This window comes from Callorhinchus milii, unplaced genomic scaffold, assembly GCF_018977255.1.
Source record: "Callorhinchus milii isolate IMCB2004 unplaced genomic scaffold, IMCB_Cmil_1.0 Scaffold5, whole genome shotgun sequence".
In the NCBI taxonomy this organism is placed as follows: Eukaryota; Metazoa; Chordata; class Chondrichthyes; order Chimaeriformes; family Callorhinchidae; genus Callorhinchus; species Callorhinchus milii.
This window is the reverse complement of record NW_024704746.1, coordinates 39,366,320-39,390,243: the sequence shown is the minus strand read 5'-3', so window position 1 is coordinate 39,390,243 and position 23,924 is coordinate 39,366,320. Positions and strand designations below refer to the sequence as shown.

At 43.1% G+C, this 23,924-nt stretch overlaps 2 protein-coding genes across 2 annotated transcripts; both read right to left on the bottom strand.

The window, feature by feature from the left end:
• Positions 1-795: 795 nt before the first annotated feature.
• Positions 796-15,215, bottom strand: cand1 (cullin-associated and neddylation-dissociated 1). The gene is made up of 15 exons (XM_042335522.1): positions 15,105-15,215; positions 11,678-11,821; positions 11,345-11,499; positions 10,703-10,826; positions 10,001-10,257; positions 9,807-9,912; positions 9,282-9,427; positions 8,368-8,660; positions 7,649-7,790; positions 5,745-7,238; positions 5,037-5,132; positions 3,806-3,975; positions 3,508-3,672; positions 2,208-2,315; positions 796-1,581 (listed from the first exon to the last, which is right to left on the bottom strand). Exons 1-15 carry the CDS (start codon positions 15,170-15,172, stop codon positions 1,357-1,359), a joined length of 3,693 nt encoding a protein of 1,230 aa, XP_042191456.1. The 5' UTR covers positions 15,173-15,215; the 3' UTR covers positions 796-1,356.
• Positions 15,216-15,417: 202 nt separating this feature from the next.
• LOC121849182 (extensin-like) lies at positions 15,418-17,485 on the bottom strand. Its single transcript, XM_042335065.1, has 2 exons — positions 17,369-17,485; positions 15,418-16,104 (listed from the first exon to the last, which is right to left on the bottom strand). Exons 1-2 carry the CDS (start codon positions 17,483-17,485, stop codon positions 15,418-15,420), a joined length of 804 nt encoding a protein of 267 aa, XP_042190999.1.
• Between the last annotated feature and the right edge of the window lie 6,439 nt (positions 17,486-23,924).

Sequence of the window (23,924 nt, the reverse complement as noted above, 5' to 3'; positions counted from 1 at the left end):
CACCTATAGCTTGTCACTCATCCTCCAATCAATTTTTAAATTGAAAATATTATTTGGGTAGTGACCTCCATTTNAAAAATGGAATTTATGAATACATCAATTCTAGACCTTCATCTATTTGTATAAATCTTCTTTCGTTCCCAATTACCCCCCACCCTAAAAAAAACCCCTCAAATACAAGCATCTTTTAAATGCTTTGAGACACGCTCCCGCCATGAAAGGCACTATTTGAACGTAAATTGTACTGAAAATTTTGATCAACTGTTGTCATTCTGTTTCCAGACTGATCAGCACACACAACAGCTGGATTCCACATTGCTTAGTTTTGAGCCATTATCCTATCCCCACACCAGTAAAGCCATCTTGAGTTTTCTGTCCTATTCAATCATATTGATTTTTTTTGGGGGGGGTCAGCTGGATGTCTAACACATGCGGAAACATCACCATGCTGGAGTATCCAAACCAAACAGTTTCATGCATCCCACCTACATATAGAAATTCCAGAGATACTTATTGGAACAGAATACCATCTCCCTGGAAGGACACAACCTACTTATTTTAGGCACATATTGGCAAGAGCCAAGGCTAGATGGCCCTAGTGTGCCCTAAAACCACATTCATTTGGAGATAATTCTTCATGCTGAGAAGTTTAGATGCTTGAAGGGACATGGAGATAGGAGAGGGTAGTGGGATTGAAAGTGCAGCTTGCTCTGAGAGCTGGTGCAGACTTGATAGGCTAAATGGTCTCCTTCTGTGCTATAATATTACTATGATTGTAAGTTGGAAATACCAAGGTATGATGCAAGGCCTTTGCCAAACCATTTTAATATAATAAATCTCACAAAGCAGAGTTCTTTAACTATTTGTTTAGCAAGCTGAAACAAAAACAGCAGGCAGAGATGAACAAAGTTTTTCTTTTTTTTCTTACAAAAATCACATTTTAACAAGATAAATGGCATGAACTCTGTTGCAGGAAGAAAATCCTAGAGTAAAGCTCAACAGTTATAATCCAAGTTCAGTCAGCACATCACTATCTTTAGTGGATACCTAGTTCACAATCTACTGCTACAATTTCCTTTCCTTTCTAAAATACTGCTGAATTTTATGTGGTATCACAACTGAAATGCTCTGTGTAATTTACACTCATTGTTCACTTTAACTACAAGGACTTTCTCGATTAAACACTAAGAAAGCAACATTAAACGAAAGAAACAAACTTGTAATTTCCATAAAAGTAAAAATTAATGGATAAGTTTGAAGCTTAAAGTACTGATTTTTTTTGCTTGCGTACAGACTGAAATTCCAGTGCATTACATCAAAACAAGAATGAAAGATTCCTCCTTTGGAAGAAAAGATTCAGGTAGTGTCCATCGACTCCAAGTTAGTGGAAGAAGAGTCCTTTTGGATGCTCTCAAAAATGGCTGCCAATTCAGGGTTGGAGCTTATTTGAGATTGGAATTCACTCATAAGTGGACTCTTCTCTGCTTCAGGAATGGTCAGTAGTGCTGCAACTGCCCTCATGGCTGAGCGTTTCAGTTCATCTTGCTTCTCAAACTCCTGCTTCACAGAGTTGGCTTTCACCTGATACAGAACACAATTGCAATAAAACTATTGGATATAAATGGTTTAATTTTACACCTTTTTTTTGCATTTTTATACTGTAGTACCTTTTATTTCCTTAGGATAGCACCACACGAGACAACCAACAGATTTGGCTATCTAAGCTCAACGATATTGTGTATGTTTCATGTATGTCATGCGATGATTTTGAAAAATGTCTAATTGGATGCATTAATTTAAGTCCTTTCCTCCTGATGGCTGACACTATTACTCTCTTCAAAAGTGGATCGTAATTCAGACTTTCTACATAAACAGCACATTTCTAATGTAAAGTAATGTGTCATTGGAGCAGTATTAATGTTACTGTTGTGCCAATCTGAAACTACACCTCAAACGTGTTTAAAAGCTATTGCATAATTTCCTAACCCACATGTTTGTTTAATTTATTGAGAGTTTTACAATATGCCAACAGCAGAGATCAATTCTCAAAAGGGTATGTACAAGCAAATAGCATTCTGATATAATAAGATTAGAAAAAGAGTGTACAGAAACTCTGGTAAATTAACATGTATAACAGTTATACATCCAGGTTCCCCTTTTGTTCCAATAAATATGCACTTAGATAAAGGCAATGCAGAATTGCATACCTTGGTTGTACAGGTAGCCCGCAAAGGTTCCACCAGCCTGTCCAATCGTTGTAGAACTGCACTTGGACAAAGGGTCGAAAGTCGGACTAACATCAGGAAGGTCAGCATCTGTTAAATGTAGAGAAGAAAGTTTGGACATTAAATTACTATTACGTTTTCTGAAGTGCTGTACTAATTACTGTACATTACAACTTTGGGTTTGCTTCGTTGGATGAAGTTGAATGACCAATTTTATTTGGAGGATTGCTGGTGAGGAAACCAGGGGAAACTCCATTCACTTTTCGAATATTACTATGGGATCTTTAACATACAACTAAACAGGCAGAGGGGACTTCGGTTTAACATCTCATCTGAGTGTTTCAATAATGCAACAGACCCCCAGCACCAGACTGGACTGTCAGCCCAGATTATGTGAGTTAAATGTTTAACTCAGAGACGTGACTGCTACTATTTGAACCAGGCTGACACATTGGTAAGCTTTGCAGTTTTAGCTGGTCAAACTCCATCAGTACCCAAACCACATCCCGGGGTCCCCAAGCCTTGGCTCTTACCAACCAAGGCCTAATACTCTCTGGAATTAGGAAAGCAGGGTGCAAACCTCCAGGGAGAGTGCATATTCCATTCCCAACACAGGAATTTTCATTTATAGGTGGCATGCTTGGTACTCTCTTGGATTTGGATACTCTTAAGCATGGTGATGGGTTTCCATGTGTCAAGACAATAATAAGGAGCATGGTCTTAAAATGAAAGGGGGCATACTCTTAAAATTAGAACCATGCCATTTAAAAGTGAAATCAGGAAGCATTTTTTCCACTCAAAGAGTGGTAGAAATCTGGAACGATCTCCCTCAAAAGGCTGTGGATATTGGATCCATCCACATCTTCAAGAGTGAGGTTGAGAAGATTTTTGGTAAGTCAGGGTATCAAGGGATATGGGGAAAAAGCAGGAAATTGGAATTGACAGGAGTAGTTGAGATGCAGATCAGCCATGATCTAATTGAATGGCAGAACAGGCTTGAAGGGCTGAATGGCCTAGTACTGTTCCTATGTTCCCAATACAAATAAAATGTTCTACCATACAACATTCACATTGAATACATGCGGTTTAACATGCAACATGGAACACAGCAAACTAGAAGCACTATTGTCTATGCGGACTCCTTTTAGTCAACATTTTCTTATGCGTAATCACAACTTGATATGAACTTGGTAGGTGGCTTTCAGGGGTGATTTAAAAGATGACTAAACAAACCAAAACCATATCTCATCATAAATGAAATGCTCTACATTCAATATAGTACCTTGATGTCATAATGGTCCTTAAGTCCATCTTCAACGTGGTTTAGGAATTCAAAAATGTCTAGTCTATCAAGACAGCTGTCTAGGAGTGTATACATGCATTCAAAAGCTGCTTTCCTGATATCCAAGCCATCATCCACAGTATGCTTGAATGGTCCCATTTCCACCTAACAATCAAAGGGGAGAATCAAGCAACACCTTGAAACTCATGTTTAAAATGCAGATTTTACAATAAGATGCCAAATAAAGACATTTAGAAGCAAAGACAGATCTTATTAATATATAACAAAGCATACAGACCTCTCTGATCAATTCCTTTCGAACTTTTGTTTCATTATAGAGATGTGGAAGAACAGTATCTAAAAGGTCCCTGATGAGCGATGGTTTATTGTGTGCAGCTGAATTGAAAGTAACTAATGCCACTCTTCTCACATTGAGATCTGGATCTTCCAAAGTTTTCAGGAAATCACCTGAAACAGTCATTTGTGGAAGAAAAAAAATCAATCATTTGTACAGTTTTATTCCTCATTTTAAAATCTCTAAAGTGTTGCATATCATTCCCCAATTTAGGAGAAGCAGACATGTTCCAAGGTACTTCCTAAGTTTCTAGGCATTAATTAAATTTCTAGGTGGTACACAGGAATTTCCATGTGTAAGGGCATGCATGGTTTGGATTGGATACTCAAGCATGGTGATGAGATTCTGCGTGTGCCAGACACCCGGCTGACAAAACGGTAGTGCACAAAAGCAGAATGTAAATGAATCATCTTTAAGCTGTATTTAATTTGATACCTTCATGATCACCGACCAACTGATTTCTGCTCTACGACGACAACAAAATTACATTTGTACAGTGCCTTTCACGTCAGGAGGTGGGGTGGGCGAGGCGGGGCCCGTGCGGGAGAGGACACGGGCTGCAGAGTTCTGAATGATCTGCAGTCTGTGGATGGAAGAGTTGGGGAGGCCAACAAGCAGGGAGTTTGTGTATTGGAGAATGGATGTTATGAACCCACATGAGGGTCTTGGCAGCCTGTGGTGTGGGACAGCGGTGGAGCTGAGTGATGTTGCAGAGGTGGGGAAAGGCGCTGCGGGTCATGGCATGGATGTGAGGTAGAAAGGATAGTTGAAGAGGACGCCGAGGTTCCGTATTGACTCCATGAGATATAGAGTGCATCCATGGAGGGAAATACTGTCAGCGCCGAGGTATGGAGGCCGGGAGTCAAGCAGAAGGGTCTCGGTCTTGTTGACATTCAACTGCAGGAAATTAGCTCCCATCCAGATTTGATGTCCGTCTGTGAGGACAAGCAGTGGTCTTGGAATTGAGGGTGCTCTACCTTTATTCTCGTAACAGAAAGAATGTACAGAAAAAGTAAAGTACTGTACAAGCCTCTGACTCAGAGGCAAGAGTGCTACCAATCAGGCTGACACACTATAAACGTTCTAATCTTTTTATAAAACTTGAGAAACTTCTTATAAAACTACTAACCACTTTTAATATAAAAAAATTCCAAAGGGTGAAAAACAACTTTACCAATGCAGTTCTTCAACAGAGGGTCTATTGGCTGTGGGTGATCAGAAATGGTAAATTTCACAGCTGTAACCACAGAGCTTCGAGCATAGGAAGATCCTGTAAAAAAACAAGAATATTAAAGCATTATCTGGTGTAAAGAAAACTAGCCATACTTTGTTACAACACCATATAAAGTTCATCTATTAACGTTACTGATATTTGTTCCATTGATTTTCAGTTATTAAGTAAAAACACCTTTATCTTCTATTATAGTCATCCATTTGCGAGGGCAAGAATCAAAAGGAAACTGCTTAAATTTGTATTTAAATAATTTAAAACCATGTTGAGGTTCAGGACCAATAATTTCAAATCTCCATTTTATTCATTCCCCCAATCTTCACAATTTTTTTTTCTTACCCACTTTGCTCCTTTAACTTTTTCTAATCATTGGTACATACTTTTCCCTCTCCCCACCCACTGTACCAAACTGCATACTGTGAAAAGCAGTAAATACATGTTTACATCACCAAACAGTGACAGTAACTGGTTACAATACAATGTGATGAAGCTAGATTTTTAATTACAAACTCTGTGAAATGTTATAATTTCCCCTGCAGCAGCAGCTTTTTGATTAAGCAGAGTAAGTTATTAAAACCTTATTTATCATACTGGATTTTACACCAATGATAAAAAACAAATTTTATAAAGACATTATAAGCAAACACCTACCTGACTCCAAGTACCCCTTAAGTCGCGGTAGCAATGTTTCTGGATCTATCAAAGTAAGCTTGCCCAGGCATTCGGCAACAACATTCCGAGTTCCCTCTTCCGCACATTCACAATGTTTCAGCAACAAAGTCCAAATATTTTCTACATATGGTTTAAGGCCTTCAACTGAGGAAGAGCTAATAATTTCTTTCAAGGAGTGCAGGAGGAGGTATTGTCTTCTTGGCTGGCTACTTATTTCTTGCAGAACAAAAGGCAGATACTCAGGAAGGTTCCCAACACTAATGCTTCCAAGGGCATAGGAGGCTGCAGATTTAACCTCTTCACTTGGGGAAGAGAAAGCTTCAAGGATTACAGATTTAAGTTCAGCCTGCCCACTTAAATCAATATGGTGTCCAACCTCTCCAAGCGACAGTAAAGCTAGGAGTCGAATAGAATCAGTTGATCTAGAATTCTTCACATCCTGGATAAACTGTCCAACTACAGCAGGTCCTTCTTTCGGGCAGGCTCGGGTAAGGGCTGCTACACACTTAGCAATTGAGTAATAGGACTGCTTGTGGGTCAATGCATTGCTTTGAGAATAAACTGGACCAGTCAACATACGCAGCAATTCCATGTAACCTAGGTTTGCAGTTCCAGTCCCAACTAGAGCTTGGAAGAAGTCTAGCATTGCACTGAGGGCTCCTCCTTGAAGCAACGGTGACCGTACAAGTCCAATAAGCTCAGTGAGTATAGAACCACTGACCTTTGAAAGGGAAGATGGATGCACTTTGGCTAAGGTGGTAAGAAAGCTTATGGCCATCTGTGACACATGCATATCGCTTTCACTAATAAGAGGTGGGAGTTCCACTAGAACAGCTTCGATCATGGCAGGTGTTAAACTGTCACTGTAGTTCTTTATCACGATATCTAAAGCCAAAAGGGTGCTTAGCTTCAGCGCTCGCTGGTTCTTTCTCAGAAAAGAGGCCAAGATTGGAACTCCTTCACCTAGGACTGGACGTAGATCGATCTTGAGAGAAGATCCAGCAATTAAAGTCAAGGCTTTCACTGTTGTAAGCCTAGTAATTTCATTCTTCAGTCTTTCCAAGAAAATCTGTAGGGTGTTTGGTAAGTCACTGCCTAAATGGTCTCCAAGATTACAAATGATTTGTCCCATACAAGAGATAGCTCGCTCTTTCACTTCTTGATCAATGTCAGCAGCTTTCAAGCGCTTCACTGTACAAGTGAATAAATCCTTAATGTATGGAGCAGCATCAAAAGAACACTGATGATCTACTGGCCGTATCACTTTTACAAGCTGTTGAGTAACCAGAAGAGCTTCTGAAGTGATCTTGTAGAAAGGATCACCGACGCAGGCTACAACAGGCAAGACTAAAACCTCCACATGAGAATGGAAGACCTGAGGTGAGTGATTACACAGGACGACATACAAGCACGAGAGTGCATCAATCTTCAGGTTGGATGAGCTGGATTTATCATTCAATGAAAATATTATTCCTGGAAGAAAAAAATAGAATTGGTTGCAATGGCTCAGTTTAAACATTCTCTTTATATTTTGTCAATATGTTATATCAAAAAAATCCTAGAGAACATTATTTGGCTAGTAGCAATTCTAGCCCATTAGATTAACCCAAAAAAGGCAATTTCAAAGCATCAGTAAAGAACACGTAACTGATTGTAAATATCGGTAGATTAGGCAGTTAATGCATTTACTGACCAAAATAAAGTGTCATTTCCTCACTTTTAAAGCTCTACCTTGACAAACTACACATTACCTTCTGTAAAAAATGATACAAGATACGTTCCGTCAAAATTCTATCCAATTCAAGCAGAAAATACACAGGATAGATTTAAAAGCATGCATTAGAAAACAGTTAGAAATAGAAAACTAGAACTACTTCAATTACCCGGCACAAGAACTGGCACATGCTGCGTTAAAGCCCCAGGCAACACATTCACCAGTTCAGTCAGCATGTGAAAGCAGCATTGGCGGGTCTTCACACTTTTCTCCTTCATCTGCTTGTGCAAAGCTTTGACAATGTTGGGAACCTTTTGATTTTAAAAGAAAATAAGTTTGAGTAGAGTTACATTGCTATTCATCATCCCTATGCCTCAAGAGTTACATTTAGATTCAAATAAGATTCTGGAAGTAACGCAAAACATTCAGTAAAGTACTTAGCTTCTTATATACCACCAGGTCTGGGAACATTTCCAAATTCCTTGAAATTAGCCAGGTGGAAACAAATTCACATTTGGTTCACAAAATGCAAAGCTTTTCCGGTCACAGGATGTTCACATTACATACATATCATTTGGTGCTTCACAAGAGTGTAATATTTCATAAATGATTCTTTCCCCTCATTTGGATCAGATTAAGAGAAAACTATTTTGCAAACAATACCTGGTCTTAACATTATGCATTCAGCACGGAATATGAACTAAGCATTAAAACCAAAACTATTTCAGCAGAGCTTTCATTCAGTTCAAGGGATTGAAAAGAAGCTGGATCTAAAAGAGAGACCCCTCTTTTAGATAGCATACAAATGACAAAAGATAGGCAAACTAATTTCAAATCTAATAAAAATCAGTTCTAATAATAGTAATATGAAAACGCATTCAAGCTTACTTGATTCTGAAGCATGGTCAAAGGAGTTTCTTCCTGTTCCATTGCATCTGGGTCAAGATGCCAGCTCTGAGCTGGCCTGGTCTGTTTCAGCAGTGAGAGATATGCATGGAAAACATCTGCTTTAACATTCTCTTCACGTTCCTTAAATCTGGCAATCAGTGCAGGAGACACAGTTTTATAAAACTCTGGTAGCATTTCATGTCGAGTGCTGACCACCCCATCTAAACACTTGGCGGCAGCACGTCGTACCTTCCAGCTCATATCATCGTCATCACTATACTCATCATCACTTCCTACAAACAAGGAATAAATGGGGGGGGGGGGTAGATAATTAAGACTAGAATTCAAACAGGTTACATTTCTCTGTACTAGGAAGTGAGGAAAGAGCATTCCTCCTCTGATCACTTTCCATCGATCCGTACTGAACACGCTTTCAACCACTACCCTCTGAAACACTCTTCCTCTATTCCTCTGCCTGGCCACTTCCTTCCCCTTTTTTAGGTCCCGTTTGAAGACCTTAGTATTTGACCGTGCCCATGGTCACTTCCCCCTTCCCCTGGCTCGGAGTTGTGCTCCGCCACTGCCAATCACTCTGTTATGCTAACCTGTGTAGTGGGCGCCATATATATGCAAGTTGCTGCTGTTGTACCAGGATATAATGAACTTCCTCTCCCCAGTGCATCATTCGCAGTCTGAGTTCATGTATGCAGAATAGTCACTACTGATGGAAGTATACACCCACCACATGTGGGCATCTTCAGGAGAGGGGGAAAATGTTTAGTCAAATGCAACGTTAAAGCAGTTGTGAATGAGATTCTTCCCTTAATTTGGTTAGTCCTCCCTATTCACTAGGGTGAGTGCAATCTTTAAATATTCCGGGTTGTAAACACATTGGGGCATTCAAAATTATATACCTTGATCATCATCATCTCCACCTTCAGATTCCATTGCACTTTCATCCTCATCGTCATCATCGTAATTGTAATTCGGATCATAAGTCAAGTACTTCAGGCACAGGTTAATAACAGTTGTGACGTGAGGAAATACTTCTTTTGGACACCTGCAAAATTATGACAACTGGTAAACGTATCCCAATGAGTGTTGTCATTACTGAGAGTGGCATCTAAAAGATGGTCACTGGGGCTTCTCCTTCCCCCCACATCCCAAAGGCCTAGTGTGACAGTTAAGCATTACAAGCCAGCAGGTTGCAGGTTTATCCTGGTAAGTACTCAGTTAACCAATGAGTCATAATAAACGTCCCTGGCTACAAAGGGAAACACTACATAACATAGCAAGATTGTTACTAATTTAAGATTTGAGATTAAGTACACAAGTATTAAACTGGAATGAAAGATCAGTTAAGAAAAACATTATTTTACAACTAACATTTCTGTCTGCAGTACTTTTTAACACCAAGAAATCCATATACTGTACCTTACCTTCTCACAAAGGATTCAAAGGCTTGAATGCAGTATTCTCTCAATTCGTCATCCTCTACACTACAGAACTTAACGACTAATGGAATGATTTTCTCCAGGTACTCCCCTGAACAACAGACAAGTTGAAAGATTTAGAAATTCCAAAATTTAAGCAGAAAACATTTGAAGGGAAAATAAATGCAGTTTTGCTTTACCTATTCGGTGCCCTGCTTGTCTACTAATAGCTGCAATGCATTGAATATAGGTCCGAGTTGTAGACATAGAATCATTTTTGGCAAGTTCAGCCAATAGATGCTCAATTAGGTCAATGAAAACCAGATTTCCACAGCTCATGACAAGGTGACCAAGAGCGATGATGGTTCTCTTCCGAACAGCTAGCCGTGGACTGGTCAGCTGAGGAAGGAGACAGTTCAGAATAGACGGGTGGAAATTAACCAGCAGACCTCCTTGCCTAATAAAAAGTAAAAAGAATTCCAAAGTTATAACAACTTGTATTTATGTAGCACCTTTTATGTAAAATAAAAAGGTCTTGAAGCACTTGACAAAATATCAGTGAATGGGAATAGAGGTAAATACTGCTATATGAACAAATGCTAAGTCCACATTTAACGAATGGTTTTATATGCTGTAGTTAACTGAGAATTGCAATAGCATAACTACCATTTAATAGTCTGATCGACCATGAATGCAGTTAGCTAACATTAATAGAACTCCAAAAATGTTACTTACTTAAACGTCCCAAGAATTATAAGTTACACTTTATCATCTAATGGCAACTTTCCCTCGTCACCAGTAGGTAAAGAGTACAAATACGAGTGCAGGTTGCACCTTTTAAAGTGCATGGAGTTAAACGCCTACCTGAAATGCATGGTGCTAACACGTGCTAGCTTACCTACCTGCTTAGCATATCTGCCATTATGTCCAGTGCTTCTAACTGAACAGAGACATCTTCTTGTTTGGCTATGGCACTAGTGAGACGTCCTGTTATCTTTTTACAAACATTGGCTGCTAAAGCAGATCCTAGAAAAGAAAACCCAATCTCCATTTAGGTCACTGATAAATTAAAACATTTCTAATATAGTACTAACCTTTTGTCCATAGCTACTGCGTTCCCAGATCAGAAGAACTCAGAGTGCTAAATGCCGAGTCTTAAAAATAAACTTGACTTACTCACCTATGTACAACTAAGTCAAACTACTGTACTAATTTTGACCAGGGGGCAAATATATTCACACACCCTACAAATACACTTAATGCCATTCAGTGTCTTGGCAAAAACAATCTCAAAGTGGATGCCTCACCCCAGAGTTTTACCCACAAAACACACAGTCACTACACTTTACAGTATATCTTGTGAAGCGCTTTGAGGCGACTCAATAATGTGATAAGGCGTTACATCAAATGCAAGGATAATTATTATTTTATTAAATCATTGTGCTTCAAACACTATTTCTATTGCACTGATGATAATTTGGCACTATCTTCAGTATTTTATCAACAGATCATTCTTTAAATGGTGAGAATTCCTTATAGCTTACCACTGGAGGCTGGAGGTAGCTCTCCAATTACAGTTTTCAGTCCAATGCTGGAAATATCTCGTAACTGTTCTTTGTCCGACAGCATGTTAGTACACAGGGTGTCCACAATAGTTTCCACCTGATATTCCTTCACTTTGCTAACCAGTGGACCAAGGCTGAAATATAAATGTTCAACAGACACACTTACAACTGAACATAAAAGCACTAAAAGGCATCAGATACATTTATAAATAATATAAATTGGATGCATTTACTATACTAAAGAAAACCTTTTTCCATCAGGAGTTATGCTGCTGCTATGATACATGGTGTCAAGCCTTCTCTTTCTCTTACCATTTAACAGCCAGATTCTGCACTTCACCATTTTTATCTTCTAACAATTTCAGGATCATCTTCACCACCTTTCGTTCACTGTCATCATCCAACTTAATCGAGTCTTTCTGCAATTCTGTCATCAAGTCATTGGTAGCCATAAACCTGCAAATTACAAATGAAAGGGGATTAATATACAAAACAATTCCAGTTAACTTCTTCAGTGCTGAAGAACTAGTCCAGCTCAAGTACAATTCTGACAATACATTTTTCACTTCATATTCACATCACACATTTAGCCATTATTCCAACAGTATACTCGCAGGATCATCCAGCTTTCTCTCCTCAATCCTCTCGCCCCTGTGCACTATTGGAGTATAGTCCCATTGGCAGTACATTTTCCTAGTTAGCTTTACACAACAATTCAAAGAATGCATCAACAAGCATTGATAACAGAATCAAGTTTAATCTTCCCTTCACTCCAAAACCAACTAAACAAGCTTCCAGCAGTGAATCAATGCATATTGATCAAGAGCAGAAATCCTGGTCCGGGCTGTTTTATTCCCTATCAATCTTGGGGACACTGATGCAGTTACCAATTATTGCCTCTGTTAAGATGAAAACGTAGAGTTAGAAAGCTGTGCGTTCAAATCCCACGTTGGGGACGCCAGTGCAGTGTTGGAGGAGTGCTGTGTTGTCAGAGGTGCAGTCATTTGGATGGAATGTTAAACTGAGATCTCCTCCGATTGTTTTGAGTGGATTTCAAAGAATCCGTAACACAATTCAAAAAGAGAGGAAGTTTCTCGTTAAATCCTTGAATCCACGATCTCGTGATTCAGAGGGGAGAGTCCTACCAATTGAGCCAGGCTGACACCAAGCCTTACCTTGACCTCTTGTATATGTAGAGGCAAAAACAAGTTTAATCTTGCAATGTTTCTGTAGTCAAATATCTTGCTAATGCTTATTGTCTAATTACACACATACATAGAATAAGCTTGATATGGGAGGCTAACCAAGTAGCTCACACCAATCCATTAAAGATCCCAAGCTTAAGAGTCCCGAGACCAAACTACAGAGAATTCCACTTATGTATTGTTTCTCTATACAGGGTATTCACTCCGCTACACTAACCCGTGTGAAGCCCGCTATATAAATAAAGCTGTTGCTGTTGTACATTCTCTCCCCCGATTGACAGTCTGAATTAGGCGCAGTTTGTTTGGCAATATTTAAGCGCTTGGAGTCATCCTCCAGGCTTAAATGTAAATTCTATTGTACCAAAGCTTAGGTATCCCAGAGTGGATGGGAGGGATGGGGGTACTGCTACAGTTCAATCACTGGGTAGTTTTCTGCTGTTCGTCCGGCTAGGATCACCTGTTAATGCTTTCGCTAGCAGAATTAACAGGAGTCGCCTGGGAAGAACTCCTGTCCGCAGTGATCCTCCAAGTCTTGCCGATGACCCAGACTTGGCAGTGACCTGGAGTGCTGTAGGCGCACACGAGGGAAGAGCATGAAGGCAACCCGTAGAGCCAGGCGTGGGGGGGGGGAGGGGGGAATAAAATCTAACGAAGCTCAAAATAAAATGATTCTAGTTGGGTGTGGTTTGGGGGGAGGGGGGGGGTGAAGAAGGGAGCGGACTTCTCAAGGAGCTTTCAACAGGATTTACCATCAACTGCATTGACTGGTGGATTTCGTAGGCATGTGTGGGGTCCAGTTTGTGCACCGCACCGCACCGGCCGCCCAAAACAGCCGTGAAGTGACCCATCAACACAATATAAAAATATTATTATTTACCCCAAGAGCCGGAGTGTGAAAGGCTGTGGCTGATCAAAACTCAGTCTGACCTCAGGCCTCTCTCCACCACCAACCAACCCCCCCCACCACCAACCAACCACCCCCACCACCAACCACCCCCCCCTCCCCACCACCAACCAACCCCACCCACCACCAACCAACCCCACCCACCACCAACCAACCCTCCCCCACCACCAACCAACCCCCCACCACCAACCAACCCCCCTCCCCACCACCAACCAACCCCTCCCCACCACCAACCAACCCCTCCCCACCAACCCAACCCCCTCTCCCCACCACCAACCAACCCTCCCCACCACCAACCAACCCCCTCCCCACCACCAACCAACCCCCCCTCCCCCACCACCAACCAACCCCCCCCCCCCCCCCCCCCCCTCCCCACCACCAACCAACCCCCCCTCCCCACCACCAACCAACCCCCCCCTCCCCAACCAACCCTCCCACCACCAACCAACCCCCCCTCCCCCACCACCAACCAACCCCCCCTCCCCACCACCAACCCCCCACCACACACACACACCTTTCCCGGCTCCCCCGCCCCCCAACCTGCAACCACCCCCCCAACCCTCTCCCCAGGCCTCGGCCTCACCCGCTCCCCAGGCCTCACCCTCTCCCCAGGCCTCACCCGCTCCCCAGGCCCCGGCCTCTCCCTCACCCTCTCCCCAGGCCTCACCCGCTCCCCAGGCCCCGGCCTCTCCCTCACCCGCTCCCCAGGCCTCACCCTCTCCCGCGGCTCCAACCAGGCCTGAGACTAACAAAAAGGTGCCAAGGCAGCGCCTCGAACCGTTTCACAACAGGACCGCGCTCGACAACAGGTCAGGTCCGGGCCTCGGCCTCTCCCCCCCTCATCCCCGACCTCTCTCTCTCTCCCCCTCATCCCCGACCTCTCTCTCTCCCTCATCCCCGGCCTCTCTCTCTCTCCCCCTCATCCCCGGCCTCTCTCTCCCTCATCCTCGGCCTCTCTCCCTCCCTCATCCCCGACCTCTCTCTAACTCCCCCTCATCCCCGACCTCTCTCTCTCCCCCTCATCCCCGGCCTCTCTTCTCCCTCCCCCTCATCCCCGGCCTCTCTCTCTCCCCTCATCCTCGGCCTCTCTCTCCCCCTCATCCCCGGCCTCTCTCCCCCTCATCCCCGGCCTCTCTCTCTCCCTCATCCCCGGCCTCTCTCTCTCCCTCATCCCCGGCCTCTCTCTCCCTCATCCCCGGCCTCTCCCCCCCCTCATCCCCGGCCTCTCTCTCCCTCATCCTCGGCCTCTCTCTCCCTCATCCTCGGCCTCTCTCCCTCATCCCCGGCCTCTCCCCCCTCATCCCCGGCCTCTCTCTCTCCCTCATCCCCGACCTCTCTCTCTCCCTCATCCCCGGCCTCTCTCCCCTCATCCCCGGCCCTCTCTCTCCCCCTCATCCCCGGCCTCTCTGCCCCTCATCCCCGGTCTCTCCCCCCCTCATCCCCGGCCTCTCTCCCCCTCATCCCCGGCCTCTCTCTCCCCCTCATCCCCGGCCTCTCCCCCTCATCCCCGGCCTCTCCCCCCTCATCCCCGGCCTCTCTCTCCCCCTCATCCCCGGCCTCTCTCCCCCTCATCCCCGGCCTCTCTCCCCCTCATCCCCGGCCTCTCTCTCTCTCTCTCTCCCGGTCTCACCTGAAGTCCTTGTCGCTCGAGGTCATCTTCTCCAGGAGGTTGGAGATGTGATACGAGGCGCTCGCCATGGCCGCGGCCGTCAGTCCCGCAGCTCGTGGGAGCCCGGGCCGTGGGGGCGGGGCTCGAGGCGGAGCGCACAGACAGTCCCTCCCTCGGGGGGGGTGTGGGGGGGGGGGGGGGTGTTTATGACTGGGAGTGGGGGGTGGGGCAAGTATCTGTTGCGGGGTGGAGGGGGAGGGGAGGTGTCTGTGCCCGGGGTGGGGTGGGGGTGGGGTGGGGAGCTGGGGTTTGAGGGCTGGGGGTGAGATGGGTATTAGCGGGTGTTGGTGGCTCGTGTTTGGAAGGGGTCGGGCGTCTGCGGCTGAGGTCGGGCGTCTGCGGCTGAGGTCGGGCGTCTGGGGCTGAGGTTGGGCGTCTGAGGCTGGGGTCGGGCGTCTGCGGCTGGGGGCGGGCGTCTGCGGCTGGGGGCGGGCGTCTGCGGCTGGGGGCGGGCGTCTGCGGCTGGGGGCGGGTGGTGGGCGTCTGTGTCTGGGGGCGGGTGGTGGGCGTCTGTGGCTGGGGGCGGGCGTCTGCGGCTGGGGGCGGGCCTCTGCGGCTGGGGGCGGGCGTCTGCGGCTGGGGGCGGGCGTCTGCGGCTGGGGCGGGCGTCTGCGGCTGGGGGCGGGCCTCTGCGGCTGGGGGCGGGCCTCTGCGGCTGGGGGCGGGCCTCTGCGGCTGACGGCGGGCGTCTGCGGCTGGGGGCGGGCGTCTGCGGCTGAGGGCGGGCGTCTGGGGGCTGGCGTCTGTGGCTGGGGGCGGGTGGTGGGCGTCTGTGGCTGGGGGCGGGTGGCAGATGTCTGGCTGGGGGCGGGTGGCGGATGTCTGTGGCTGGGGGCGGATGTCTGTGGCGGGTGGATATCTGTGGCTGGGGGCGGGTGTCTGTGGCTGGGTCGGTGGCGCGTGTCTGTGGCTGGGGGCGGTTGGTGGGTGTCTGCGGGTCACGGGTGCCTGTGGCTAGTGGCTGGGGGCGGGTGGCGGGTGTCTGTAGTGTTATACCAAATTGCAAGGATTATTATTATTATTATAGTCAATAAAAATAATTATTCCCTCCCAAAAAAATCCCTCCAAAACAAAAAACAATAATAAATTATTCATTTTCAATCCACGACTGTATGTGGGACACTGCTGTGCGCAATTGGCTGCCGCGTTCCGCCCACAAATATACGGTCAATTCGCTTTACAGCATATTCTATGAAATCGCTTTGAGACATCTAAAAGATGTGAAAAGCACTATATCAAATGCAAGGATTATTATTATGTAATAATATTATATATTACATATAATAATAATAATAATCCTTGCATTTGATATAGTGCCTTATTACGTCTTCCAGACGTCTCAAAGCGCTTCACAAAAAATACCGTAACTTAGATTGACTGTGCAGTTTGTGGGCAAAACGCGGCTGCCAATTGCGCACAACAGGGTCCCACAAACGATCCACAACTGTTTGTTGGTACACTGCTGTGTGCAATCAATATAGGAACAAATCCTTTTTGTCGAGATTCTTGTTTCCCATAACTGGCATATTGTGCCCCCCACAGCCAATTCTTATTCATCATCTCATATGAAGATTGTTAGTTTGAAACCCATGTCCTCTTGTTCTGTGCTCCTATTCAAACTCACTGGACTGCTTTCATCTGCATCACCTTCCGCTTCTCAACATTTTAAAAAGGCTTGCATCATGTCATTCTCTTGAGATGATTAAACTCCAGCAGTATCCCAACGCACAATCTGGGATTCCCCAAGGCTTAGCTCTTGCCAACCTGTAGCTAATACTCACTGGAATTAGCTAAGTAGGGTGCAACCCTCCAGGGAGAGAGTGCATATTTCATTCCAGACACGGGAATTTCTATGCAAGACATAAATGGACTTCTGTGTGGTTTGGATATTCCTAAGCATGGTGACGGTTTTCCACATGTGTCAGACACCGGCTAACCAAAATGAATCCCAGGAACATTCTTCTGCCACTACACTCTTGAGATCCCTCTTGGTGCTGCAAACTCTTTCTTTCCTCAGAAAACATGCATCAGATTGTGTGACAATTCAATTGTATAGACCAAGCTTAAATCTGGTCTTTGTCTTGTAAGTTAGCTGATCTATGTCAAGCTACCAGTAACAGCAATACAACTAATTAACTTTACAAAAAACAAAATAGAGAGGGTAATAAACAACAACCAGCCTTCCTGCAGCAAAAAGTACATCTGTAGGTACGTCAGGAAATCACTCTCCGATATTCACCATCTAGAATTCTGTATGAAGAGTTGGCATAGTGGCAAGGTGCCAGAGGACAGCTGACATTCAGGCAAACCAGACTCTGGCAAGTGCCAGTGTTTTCAGCCATTGAGAAAGGGATTTGTGGAGCAGGACTTAATATCAAATCAATAGTCTAATATTGAAGTTGCACTACACCTAAACCATTGCTGAACCATGGAAATTACATTAAATCAGCATTAAAAGTATAATATCCAGAACTCTGCAGCCCGTGTCATCTCCCGCACCACACTCCATGACCCTATCACCCCCATCTTCGCCCAACTCCACTGGCTTCTCATCACTCAGAAGATACAGTTCAAGATCCTGGTCCTCACCTTCAAAGCCCTCCATGGTCTTGCTCCCCCCTACCTCTGCGACCTCCTAAACCCCTGCCATCCTGCTCACTCCCTCCGATCAGTGGGCTCCAGCCTGCTTCACGTCCCCTGCCTCGCTCGCCCCACTATTGGCGGGCGGCCTTCTGCCACTCTGCCCCCATCCTGTGGAACTCCATCCCACAGCCCCTCTGCCTCACCCCCTCCCTTGCCTCCTTCAAAATCCATTTCAAGACCCTCCTCTTCCACTGTGCTTTCAATCACCCTGCTTCCCCCCCGCCTTCCACCCTCCCAGATCCCAACCCCCAGCTCGGGTCCGAAACTCTGACTGTCCAACGCCTTGGGACATCCTCCTGACGTGAAACGCGCTATACAAATGTAATTTTGTTGTTGTAATATAAAGTGGACATAAGAAACCTAAGCTAATTTGTACAGATGCCTTTTTCAAAATTCTCATTGTTTTACATCTGTCCAAAATGTGCTATTTTTTCTGGGGTATTATTTCACACACTTCACTGGCCCTCTGATATCTTGCCCAGATGGTCGTTCTTCACATGTAATCCTCAACTTCAAGTGCTGTCAGACTATTTAACCACAGGATATTTCCTCATGTGTCCTTCATCCAAGTGCACTTTCTAGCAGGTCTCTTAATAGTGAGCTGGATTGGAAAATCTGGTTAATTTTCCCCCTAATGAGCCAGAGGTTCTTGAGTCATTGTACCCTGGTTGAATTCAACAATCTAATTACAAACAGGGATGTAAATCTTCCTGATCTGAATTCCTCAATGTTGTAGGAACTATTCAAACTATGAAGCTATTTCTTCCAAATCCAAACTTCACAGTGAATAACAATACTGAAGTTGTACTAAACAGATGTAACGAGCAGGTTGTTTGATTGACTGAAAAGGATTTCAACTCCTTGAGACAGTATTATCAGTTAAATTGCCAAAATGAAAAATACATGAGTTATAGCAATAATCATACTTGCATTTGATAATGGGGATTATCATGTCAGGAGGATGTCTCACAATACTTCACAATGCTTCACATGATTTACAGTAGAGTGTAGTGACTGTGTACTTTGTCAGCAAACAATACCAGAGGGCCACTGGATTGTGTCGGTGAAATAAAGTCAACTGGAGAGTTACAATTTGTGAGAAATACTGCACAATATTATTTCAGATATTTGAAAAATCTTGAAAAAGGATAATAAAAACGAATACATTTGTTATGGTGCCTTATCCCATCATTCTGAAGCACTCTACACAATGAACTGCTTTGAAATGCAGTGAGTTTTTTCCTCAGCAAAATGCAGAAGATATGCTGTACAGGCAATGTCCCAGAGACAGCGATAAGATGAATGTTTAAAATTATTCTTTTTGGATGAATTTGGACAACAAAGAAATAATGGCCAGAATAGCAAGTTAACACATAATAGTGTGTGAGATCTTCAGTGTTCACCTAAATCACCAGATCAAGCAGGCAGGACCTCAGTTTAATGGGCCATCTGGCAGAAGAACAAAAGATATTTGACTGATCGATCAAATTTCCAGAGGTAATGTTTTAGTTGTACTTGTAATGGAGGTAGGATTCACAAGAAAAAAGAAGATATGTGAATGGCAAAAGCAACCTATGAAAAATGTCATTCATTTAAAAAATCAACATTGCCTTGAATTGATTGTATAGTCACTCAAGAGAGACATTTATACCAGCAGAGGCTGGAATGATCATAAGCATATACTGTACTGAAATATTCTATGATATCAATTGTTTCTCTAAAGGGGTTGTGTGTATTTAAAGTCACATTTTTGTGAGATAAATGTCGAAGGTTAGGATTGTGATCTTGTTATTATAGACTGCAGAACTGAACTTTAATTCAGGTGGTAGCTGTCATGCTGTGTTAATTTAATCACAGCTAGTGCTGTGTCAGTGTAATTGTGGTGCTTGTGATGATTTACATTCTGTTGATTCACACTAAGTATTAGTCATTTTTGGAACTGATTGATCTTGAACTGTAGAACCATGCTAGCTCTATAACAATGTTGTGATATGTTACAAATGTAGTTGAAAGGAATATTATAGTTGTGTCACATCCTTGAAGATAACTCTTCTGTTGTATCTTCGAGGTGAGAACTTCCAAGTGAGTTTAAAAATTCTGTAGCAGTGATGCATTTTGCTCACATTGGGAGTTATTCTATGTTCACTGTGTGTAGCCGATCTTTCAATGTAGTGAATAGAATGGGACTTCCTATCGAAAAGCCCATATCAAACGATTGGCTGCACATAGGGACCAAGGCACAATAACCCCATTCAGTAACTGGCTGGGTTAATGTGCTTTCAGTCACATTATAGAATTTGGGGGACTTTGAACTCACACAGTCTAGGCTGATGCTCCAGTGCAGTGTTCAGGAGAACTGTATCTTTAGAGGCGTCGTTCTTCAGATAAGACATTAAACCAAGATCCTGTCTCCCTGTTCTGGTGGATATTAAAGAATAATAAGAAGAATAAGAATACTTGCATTTGATTGAGACGTCGTTGAGAAAGTGCTTCACAGAAATATATTGTAAAGTGGATTGACTGTGTATTTTGTGGGCAAAAAGAACACATGGCATGACTCAAAAAAAGAGAGTTTCTCCTGGTCTTCTGGCCAACAATCTCCCAGATGTCCTCCAACATTATATCAAATAGAAGGATTATTATTAATAACTCTGACTCTTTACATTCAGTGGTTCAGATTCAGGTTTTAGTTTGAGTCTGTGTAGATGTATGTTTGTGTGTGTGGGAGGGGAATTATTAATCTATATGTAGCAAAATTGTTACTTCCTTGTACACTTATAAAGTTGAAGTGACTCCTGTACACTTAATGAGCTCCCATTCTAAGCAGTTCTATCAGAGCGAATGCAGAACACAGGGCAGATGTTTACTGAAAGGGTGGGAAAGAACATTTTTGGGCAGAACACAGTTACCTTCAAGGACCTCCACCGTATTGCTCCCCCCCTACCTCTCCGACATCATAACCCGATATTAGCCTGTCTACGCCCTCCGCTCGGCCGACACCGGCCTACTTCAGGTCCCCCGCATTTCCCGTCCCATCATTGGCAGTCGGGCATTCACCATCTCTGTCCCCACACTCTGGAACTCTATCCTACAATCCCTCCTCCTCACCCACTCTTTTACCGCCTTCAAGCCCTGTCTGAAGACCTTCGTCTTCGGTTGTCCCTTCAGGACCAAAACCCCTGATTGCCCAGCGCCCTGGGACATCTTTCCGACGTGAAGGACACTATACAAGTATAATTTATGTTGTCATTTTTTTATTGTTCATTTTGAAATGTTACAATTTACAGTAACAGAGAGACTTAAAAAAATGAGTTCAGCACAAACAGATTTTTTACTGCATGGAAATAGGCCCTTCAGCCCAACTAGTCAGTCAGGATTAGTCAAACAATAAAGAAAATTGTGCAGTAATAACCTGATTTTCCACATGACAACGCATTAAAAACCCATGACCATTGTTAATAATAATAATCCTTGCATTTCACATCACATCATCGAGATGTCTCAAATAGCTTCACAGGATATACTTTAAAGTAGATTCACTATGTATTTTGTGGTTGAAATGAGGCACTTTGCGCACAGCAATGTTCCACACACAGCCAAGGAGTGACTGATCAATTTTTATTTGGGGATTTTTCACTCCAGTTTCACTCCTCTTTCACTCCAGTTATATATAGAGTGCATAAAAGATTGCAAGGTGAGTTTCCAACTGAAAATAATATTGTCCACACAATGATTTGGATAGGACAGTGAGTGAAACATTTTGTTTTAAAATAAGCTTGGTTAATTTCATGTTTCTCAATTGCCTGGAAGGAAATCCTTTATTTCCCATGAGTTCGCTGTTTGAAATAAATGTTTATTTTAAAGTACTGTAATTTGTTATACTTTATAAAAAATAAAACAATTAGTTTGTTTGGAACATAGCGCAACTGCAAACAGATTCACATTTTTGAGCTCGAAGGCATTTTCGCAAAGAGTTTGTAAAGAAAAAGGGTCAAATCCACTGCCTGCTTTGTTATGTGGCCATTTTGCTTTGCAACATTAGGAGATAATTAATTATTCTATGTGTCAGACCTTCACAATCTGGTGACTTTAGGCATTTCATTATCTTTATTTTTAGCAACCATTTGCCTCCACATTTGGCAGCCAATGTTTGCAGTTTTTTATATATAGAAGCATATTTTAATAATTTAATGAATTGTTTCACCAGGACCTTGAATAGAATGAATAATAATAATAATCCTTGCATTTTGATATAGCGCTTTCCACGTCTTCTAGACATACCAAAGCGCTTCACAGAATATACTGTGAAGTGAATTGACTGCATATTTGTGGGTGAAATGCAGCAGCCAATGCACACAGCAGTGTCCCACAAACAGTCGTGTATTGAAGTGACTGATTTATTGTGATTTTTTATCTTGAGGGATTATTATCAGGCGTGTGAAATAAGGAAACTTGCCCAAGGTTTTGCCTTGCTGGGAATCAAACCCAGGTCTCTTGCTTGTGAGGCGAGTGCCTTACCACTGAGCTACAGGACTCAACTAGTCCTAATAGGATGGGGAATTTGATTTCTTCTGTACCTCTTATTTGAACACCAATTTCTGCCCTTTTACTGCCTGTAGAGAATGACATGAAAACTGTTCTTTGCATTTGTCAGGTGTTTTGGTTATAATAATAGTAATCTTTGCTTTTGATATTGTGCCTTATCACTTTATCAAGGCGTCTCAAAGAGCATCACAGATGTAATGTAAGGTGGATTCACTGTGTATTTTGTGGGTGAAATGTGGCAGCCAATATGCAACCAATTTCATTTGGGGGATTTATTGGCCAGGATACTCCCTTCTCTTTTCAAATAGTGCCATGAGATCTCTAACATCCATCTGAACAGGCACACAGGACCTCGGTTTACCTTCTGTTAAATGCGAACAAATAAATGAAACTGGAAGGCTTGACTTTGCTACAAGAGAATTTTCAGTGTGATTAGATTAGAGAATATGACATAAAATGCCAGATGGATTCTCTGCCTCTAAATATAATCTGTATTAACTTCACTCAAAATGCCTTTCTACACCACACCTGAAACAGCAAACCCTCCCAAAGTTAGCACCTGTTGAACATGTTTGCTTGACACTGATCAAGGAAACTTCCAATGCAAGGCTAATATTAACAATAGAAATCCAGAGTGTGGCGCACCCTCAATGTGTTTGTTGACAATCCCAGTTATTAATGTACAGTTGAGTTCCCATAATGTTAAGTCATCTATTGTTATAATACGCATAATGTTACACTGATGGCTGGTCTAGGCCATGCTTGGTATATATTCTACATATTTGAGTTTGGGAATTGTTTTGGCCGTACAATGTTATCATTCATCTAATGCTATGCAAATTTGCAATCCCGATTAACAAAAGATTGAATAATAATAATGTAGTGTAGTGCTGCTAGAGCACAACTCCGACACCTGAAACCTGGAACGAAGATGGTCAAATGAGAGCACAGGCTGAGTTGATGGAAGGTGGATGGCCCATTGAATAGAGGTTGTTACAGTATAGTATTTTAGCTTCCATTGCAGCTGTTATTTTTTGTGATTCGATTTCCAAGGTAAAACAGTCAAAAATAACTGACTTTATTTTTTTATAAACCTTCATTACAGTGAAACTAAAGTAAAATATTGGATTTTAAACATTTGTTTCTTATCCTTGAATTTGTAAGTTCCGTTAGAACAGTCTGGAAGTGATTGCAAGTGTATATAAGGGAAATACCACTTTTGTTATAGTAAGAATAATATAATTTTGTCTGCTCCGACAGAATATAACATTAAGCAGACACAACTGTAAATATCTGAATGTTTTCTGGTGCAATTCCCCGTTCTCATCTGGAGGTGTCAGCACTCTTACTGCTAAGGATTAGAAGCAAATAGACCCACAGGCTGAGGCTGATACCTGAGCACACTTTGCCATGTGTGCAATTGATGGAGCTGATACACTCTTAGATGACAATTTAGATGACTTCAATAAATATGCAGTACACCAACAACAACAAGATTCCATTTATATAGCGCCTTTCACGTCGGGAGGAGGTCCCAAGGCGCTGGGACAGTTGGGTCAGTATAATTCTACATGATGCTGTTATTACCTCAAA